Genomic DNA, 7,856 nt, shown 5'->3' with positions numbered 1-7,856 from the left:
TTTTCCACATAACTGAGTTGTGTTCAAACTATTTTAATACTGTTATTAGAGAAGAAATAACCAACTTATGTTAAACCAACAAAACTGTATTGTCATTAATGAGTCGACCATTGTCTATGTACAGACAGTGGGACCAACAGAGCTGCAATTCTTCCCCATTTCTATTTGTTATTTTATCATAGTTATTCCTTAATGGAAGAGTAAGACTGGTGTTAGTTTTGTTATTCATGTATTTGTCTCCGTTTGTGCTAGTAGTGTGTGCTGCTTCAGCTGTGTGTGCATTCAGATCACCTACAAGGATATTTCCCTGGGGTTGGAAGTGGGTGATGGCTCCCTCTAGATCAGTAAAGGTTTGATCCTTAAAGGATCAATTGGAGGGATGTAGATGTTGGGTATTGGAAATCAGGTCTTTTTTAACTTAAGCCATACATAATTTTCACCTTTCACCTTCTCTAACAAGTTCAATAGAATTTGTATATTTAGCTTTAAACCTGTATTTAATTTCTTCATTTTAGAAGTTTAAGACCTGGGGCCGCAGATCTTTCAATCTCTGTAGCCAAATCATTGATACAGTATGTTGAATAAGGTTGGACTTAATCAACAGCCTTGTCGAACTCCTTTTGTCTGGTCAAAATAATCTGTTATTCTGTTGTTAATTTTTACACCGCATTTATTGTTTTTTATACATGTCTTTAATGATGTCATACATAGTCTCCAATTTCACTATGAATTAATTTCAACATAAGTCCATCATGCCATACTGAGTGGAAAGCTTTGCTAAAGTCTATGAAACAACCAAATATTTTACCTTTTTAACATTTTGTACATGTTCCTCATGTATGCGATGTGTATATATGATCAGTTGGTCTGTTGTTTTGCGAAAAACTTATCTGGGATGAATTTATGATATTATTGTTCTGGATAAATTGTGTTATTCTGTTGTTCAGGATGCCACAAAATAATTTCCCTAAATTGCGGCCTTGTGTGATGCCTCTATAGTTAAGTTTGTCACCTTTTTTATGAATTGGTGTGATGTGGCTCACCTTTCCATTGTTCTGGAAAGGGGCCTGAAGACAGGATTAAATTGAATAATTTCAAGATTGCCTCTCTTAATTTAGGTGTGCTGTCAGCAAATGTTTCAGCATTTGATTGTACCCTCCATCTACGCCACATGAGTTTTTGTTCTTGAGGTATTTACATTTTTTTATTCAATTCTAGTAATGTTATAGTGGCATCTAATTGGTCTAGCCTGTCGTTTTCTCAACTGAGAATTTAAGGCTTTTTGTTCAGAATTTAGGTTACCTTTTTGTATATTTTTTCAAAATGTTCTGTCCATTTTCTACCATCAACTAATGAAATGACTTTTTCTTTTTTCTTTTTTGTTCTATCGAAGTTATTCCAGTGGCCCCAGGATGCGTTGTGTATACACAGTTGCTTAACAAACAAGCGCCTGACAACTAATGACAGTTTGGGGGGCATCCACTGTTCTCAGCACTCACAGGCCCCCACACTTCAATGGGGTCTTGGATAACTTTGGTTTAAGACATTGTTCTTCACCATGGGGTGTTATCAAACATTTCTCACACCTAGACCAGCCAAAACCATGCTCACACACTGTCATCACACCTCAGCTATCCCTGAAACTACAACTGGGGAGGGGGGGAGAGCTTGGGTTAAATTACGACTTGTCAGAAGGACAATGTGCATATATCAGAAATTGACAGGAGATCAGATATGAACCAAATAACAAAGTGTACATCCATCATATATGACACATTTATCACACATTTATTACCCCTAATTAATCAATTTTGACACTTCGTGGATACTATAAGCTACTTAGGTACTGTTAAGTGAGAAACCTACAACGATATGACATTAAAAAGATTTCCTGTACGCAGCTGGAGATTAAATGTCTGAAGGGGTACGGGACTGTAAAAAGTTTGGGAACCACTGTGTTAGTCAAAGCTGTTATCCCAGAACAAGCCCACTGCTCTGAAAATAGGCTACACAATGGAGTTAGAGTTACTCCTTTCCAAGCCCTTTTGATAACATATTGCTGAATTTAACAGATAATGTATACATCATTTCACATGCCGAAGCATTTCACATCCTGATGCAGATCTCAGTTATGAAGTGCCCTCACCAGGGCTGTTTTATGGAAACTTACATTTCATACATCTCTCCCTGTCAGGACGGGAAAGACTTTTTCAGTGAATGTATGTTTGAAAGTGAGTAAGTCTGTATTTTTATAGAGGATCAGAGACTGACCTTTGTCCAAATCCATGTGCACTCTGAGTATGTGGAGACTCTGTTTCACGCACAGGTCCTGGATGATGACTTCCATATACCCTATAGCCATTGCGCCAAACCCTTTGCCACAATAAGGTAAGGTGGCCCTCTTCTGGTTGAATCTGTGGTCACACCCACATCCCACTGTTGGGTGGTTACAACTTCAACTTACTACACTGAGCTATGTCCTTCATTTTCTCCCAGACTATGAAATTCAGGTTGCCCAGGTGCTTTGCCACATCAATCAGAGCCCCGAAACTCTCTTTGGATTCTGTAGCGTGTGCTTGGAACCAGCCTTAGGCTGAGAGACTTTAGGTAGCACCTGTTTTAGTTTGGCTTAAAACGAGGAGAGAAAACAAACTATGTCGCATTTCTATGGTAGATTTGAAGTTCAAGTTTGAAGACAATAAGTTATTTAAATTTAAAAAGTAATTTCAATTCATAATATTTTTATTAATTTCAATAGAACGAAACCTTATACCACAAGGAATACACAGCAATGACAATAAAAACATCGAAATAATTACTGAACGGCGGTTTTAAAGTACATGTTTATGTCCAAGTTAGCATGTGTGTATTGTGTATGATTAAATTAACTCTGAACTTCAGGTTGCCCAGGTGCTCCCAGACTCGCAGATCTCTCCCTTTACTGAGCCGTGGTAAACACAGAACTGGAATCAACTGGACTGGAATGATGAGTGATTACCTAATCAGTGCAGCATCAGAGTGTATGAGTCTGTCTCTGGTTCCTCACATATGGACAATCAGGTTCTTGTTCATGAAGAATACAAAGAAAATCACCTGCTACTCAGCATGTGATTAATAACAACAGTTATGGTGGTATTTCATGAACCATTCAAAGGTTATTCATGATATTCACAGAGAATGATCCTAATTACAGTCATATTTCGAAATATGTGGATAGAAGGAAGTTTAAAGATCTGGTTTTCCATGTTGGTTATACTTAAAAACCTCAAACAAATCTAGAAAGATCTACTTAAAAACTCAAACTAATTTAGATAAGCATATTCCCACTGTGTAAGGAAAGGTTGTTTTTCAGTCTTTACACTTGAAAATGAGATTGAATTTGCTGTATTTCATGTGTTGCACTGCATCTCAGACTTAACCATATGTATATCAATATACATAACGTTCATGACTTAAATGTACAGAAGCTGACATGTTGAGAAAACGTTAAAAAGTAATGGTGATCAATAACAATCAACATAAACTGGGGCTACGACTGAAGAGGGAAGATTGCAAAGTAATGCAGAATATGTCACAAATGATTATCATACAATATCACACAAACAATTGAGGCATACTCAAGGTTAATCTTATAATCACCAGCAGCAAATACCACCTACTGCTAGTGTTGGGAGGGGAGTGTATTATTTCTACTTAACAGCCTCATGTTCTGTATTTTACATTTACATTTACATTTAGCAGATGCTTTTGTCCAAAGCGACGTACAAGGGAGAGAACAGTCAAGCTAGGAGCAATAGAACCTGGTGTAACAATAAATACTACTTTACATAAGAAATATAAAAAACGAAATAGAAAAGAAAAAGAAGTGCAGGAATGTAACTGCTGTAATTGCAAGTTAAGCACTAGTCGAAGTGCCAGTTAGGACTGCACAACTACTACAGAGGATACATATTTTATATTGTAATAGATTGTATTGTATTGATTTGAATAAAGACCAATGAATTGTGTTGTGTTTTTTTACTCAATGGCACATTTCGGAGTTTGTTTCAACCTAGTCTGCGTGGTTCAATGGTCACCGAGGGCTTCAGTGGTAAAATACTGAGTGGTGAATTGTGGCTGTAGAAGAAGGGATAGACTTTCTCAGTGAATGTGTGTTTGAAAGTTTGTAAGTGTGTATTTTGTAGAGGATCATAGAATGACAGCTGCCCTTTATCCAAATCCAAATGCACTCTGAGTGTATGGAGGTTCTGTTTCAATACATGCACAGGTCCTATAAAATTCAATCCAAGTTCATTATACCCCACACACCACACTCTCTCCCATGAGAAGGTGCCCTTCTTCCTCTGGCTGGACTCTGTGGTCACACCCACATACCAGTATGTACTGTCTCCAACTTCAACATCCCAGTAGTGTGACCCTGAGTTGAAGCCCTCAGAGCCCAGGACCAATTCATAGAAATCCAATCTTTCCGGATTATTGGGGAGTGTTTGTGTAGAATTTGTCATTTCAAAGCTGGTCAGATCCTCAGAAATGATGAGCGATGGGTGTGCAGTGTTTGGGTCCAACACTACAGGAGCTGAACAGGGAGATAAGGAAAGGGTGAGCAAATGGACTCAGGTGTATGACTTATTTTACTGTTTGATGTTTGGTTCTAATTGCATCATTTAGCTGTAACTTTGAATTTTACCTTGATGTTATACTGCGAGTTTGTGTGTGTGTGTGTGTGTGTGTGTGTGTGTGTGTGTGTGTGTGTGTGTGTGTGTGTGTGTGTGTGTGTGTGTGTCAGGTGCATGACTATTTTACTGTTGGCCGGTTGGTTCTTACTGCATCATTTAACGTTAACGTAGTGTGAGTGTGAGTCGTAGGTGACATAGAACTCACTGAACTGAACCATGTCCTTCATCTTCTCCCAGACTCTGAACCTCAGGTTGCCAAGGTGCTTTGCCACATCAATCAGAGCTCCCGAAACTCTCTGTGGTTTTTTCAGTGTGCACGTAGAACTAGGAAAACAGACAGTAGTAAGCTCTAGTTTTAGTGTGGGTTAAAAAAAAAAAAAAAAGGAAATTGAAATCTCTCACCTTTCTATGGTGGCCTTGAAGTTCTGGAAAACAGCATACAGCACAGATTTCAGTTCAGTTAATTTCAATAAACCGTGCCTGTCTTGAGGGCCTACTTCTTGTTCAATGTCATAAACATCTCACCATTTTTTTTTTTACAACTGAATTGAAACCACATGTCCATACCTGTAAGAAGACTATATCTTCAGCCACCATCTGCTTTTCAATGGCTGTTATTGTATCTGAAAGAGTGGACAACTCCTTGCTCAATTCTTCAATCTTCTCTTTCATAATAAAACTCTTCTGCTTCTCTTCCTTCTTTACTGCCCTTATTCTGGCCTCCTCTTCATTTTTTAGAGACTGATGAAGCTTCTTAAACTCCTTCTTGATCTGCTTCTCTGATTGATGGGCCTGGACCTTCAATAACACACACAGACTACTACAGTCATATAAAGATTATTACTCAAAACATATAATTTGTTGAATATTATTTTGTCAAAGTAATAATGTGTATTACTGTTGACAGTGTGAGCAATTTATCCAAGGGCTGAACTATCATGTGGTGAAATCATTGCTGTAATTTTGTTAATGATACTAATAATATAAATATCAGTTTGTGTACTTCTTATATCTGTATCAAATTGCTCAGGGGAGATGCTTGATGTAACTTCAATCGTAGTTGTAATGAAACTGAATAGCTGCGAAATACAAGTTGTTTACGTATCATATCATATAGATAATATTACACAATGTAGGAAACAGTGTCATGAAGTCAATGGTCTCTTTTAGAAACTGGTTGTTCAGGTAAATCTCACCTTAATGTGATTGGCTGTTTTGTCACATGTTTTTTTAACTCCTTCAAATCCTTTCAGTTTCTCTTGCAAGGGCTTCAGTACAGCCTTGAGTTGTTCCTATAATTAATAAATGTTTGATACATTAAGATTATCTATACTCATTTTCTGTTGTTATGGACTAACATTTAGTAACAGCACAGATACAGAAGGCAAGAATGCCTATTGCATAGTCATAAATAACATTTTCACCTATAAGCAAATAATAGAAACTCACTTTATAATCTAGTGCAGCTTCTTCTATGGGAAGGAATTGGTGTCCTGCGTGTTGCTTGGAAGCCTGACACACCACACATATGGGCTGTTTATCCTCCTGACAGAACAGCTTGAGTCTCTCACTGTGCAGACTGCAGAGCACTTCAGACCCTCCTGAAGCCCTCTGGCTCTTCTCCTTCAGGAAAGCCTCACATAAGTTCTTTAAAGACAAATTAATTGGCGGATTGTCCATTGAAGATTTTCTTCTACACACTGGACACTCTTTAGATTTCTTCTCTCTCCAGAACTTCGGAAGGCAGTCTTTGCAGAAGCTGTGACTGCACAAAAGAAGGACGGGATCCTTGAAAATATCAAAGCAAACAGGACAGGTAAAATCCTCTTCAGGTAGAGAGCTTTTAGATGCCATCATCTTCTCACAGAAACAGTCACTTGGCTGGAAATGATGTGCACACTGAACTTTCACTTTCTATTCGTCAAAAATCACCTCAGTAAATCCCACTTTATCGTCTGTAAGGTAACAATATCCCAACATTCGCGACGTCCCCGATTGGTCCCCGCCATAACGTTCGCTAGCGGACGTTACCAGGACGCTGTTGACGTCCGTAGCAAGTGTACGTTTGGTCCTTCTGTGACGTTCGCAATGATCCGTAAATCGGACTTTTAGGGAACGTTCAGATTTGTTGCCTCGTCACACGTCCACAGGACGTTCTTCAAAAACGTCGCAGGAACGTTTACCTGTGGTCCTATGCGTGACGTTCGCATTCAGCCCTTCAAAAACGTCCCACTGACGTTCGTGTTCGGTCTTTCGTTTACCAACCAGCCTGCAACTTTTGTTGTCATGGACACGCACACAGTATATTATTGGTTTCTGTTGACGGACTTTTTCGTTCAAATGCTCGTCTCGTGGGATAGGCAACAGCTGTGACAGTTAGTACAGCTGTTAGACAGTTAGAAACACATCTGCTATTCATGGATACCATGTGACGTCACTGCGTTTAAGCGCCGCCATCTTTGTGTCCGAAAGTCTAGCTGAGCGTTGGTCACAACACAGACAATAGTCGGTCACAACAGAAAGTTTAAATGCCCTGCTGATGGATGCGACAATAGTTGCGAAAATTACCCAAATAAATAATTTAATTGTATACCAAAAGATTTAGATCGGTGGAATAAATGGTTGGCTGCAAATTAGAAGAGACAACTGGCAGCCAACATCTAACTTCAGATTGTGCAGTCAACACGTTGTATCTTCCTGCACCACTATCCACGGACATGTTGGTTTTGTGTTCAGAGCCTGGGAATGACCGACATGTTAAGTGAAATGCAGCACGTTGATACAATCGTGAATAATTGCTGTGTCTTATCAGAGCTAAACTCTCCTGAGCAAGCTAGAGTGCTAATAGTTAGCGAGCTGTTAGCGAGCTTACTAAAGGTTTTAGCTACACCTAGCTAGCCCACATTGGCACTCTTAACCACCACTAAAATAAATCGGTTGATAATCGCTGTTTGAATTACTAAGATGTCCTGTGATGACATACATATTTTTTGTCTCCAGATGCCATATCTTGGTGTAGTTCACCCATCCTGCAACTGCATATTGATATGCATCTGTAATCTTGAAAGCCTTCAGGCTATCTCAGGGGTATGGGTATGGATTGTGTACAACAGGGGTTTTCAACCGCGGGTCCGTGGCCCGCTGGTGGTCCGCGACGGCATTGCAGGGGGTCCGCGACAT

General features: G+C 39.2%; 1 protein-coding gene across 1 annotated transcript; it reads right to left on the bottom strand.

Moving 5' to 3' along the window:
- Positions 1 to 3,973: 3,973 nt before the first annotated feature.
- Positions 3,974 to 7,856, bottom strand: LOC105891783 (zinc-binding protein A33-like). Its single transcript, XM_042709175.1, has 5 exons — positions 7,785 to 7,856; positions 5,244 to 5,474; positions 5,079 to 5,101; positions 4,882 to 5,000; positions 3,974 to 4,576 (listed from the first exon to the last, which is right to left on the bottom strand). The coding sequence occupies exons 1-5, from the start codon at positions 7,854 to 7,856 to the stop codon at positions 4,047 to 4,049; spliced, it is 975 nt and encodes a 324-aa protein (XP_042565109.1). The 3' UTR covers positions 3,974 to 4,046.

The sequence above is a fragment of the Clupea harengus genome, chromosome 11 (assembly GCF_900700415.2).
Source record: "Clupea harengus chromosome 11, Ch_v2.0.2, whole genome shotgun sequence".
NCBI classification, from domain to species: domain Eukaryota; kingdom Metazoa; phylum Chordata; class Actinopteri; order Clupeiformes; family Clupeidae; genus Clupea; species Clupea harengus.
This window is presented reverse-complemented; position numbering and strand designations above follow the sequence as displayed.

What these genes read in the sequence shown, in the direction of transcription:
- LOC105891783 (XM_042709175.1), bottom strand. Translation starts at nt 7,856, where the DNA reads ATGTCGCGGACCCCCTGCAATGCCGTCGCGGACCACCAGCGGGCCACG. An exon ending in AAGATATAGTCTTCTTACAG is followed by an intron (nt 5,102 to 5,243) that starts GTATGGACATGT and finishes GCTGTTTTCCAG; the next exon opens with AACTTCAAGGCCACCATAGA. An exon ending in GAAGGACATGGTTCAGTTCA is followed by an intron (nt 4,577 to 4,881) that starts GTGAGTTCTATG and finishes CTCCCTGTTCAG; the next exon opens with CTCCTGTAGTGTTGGACCCA.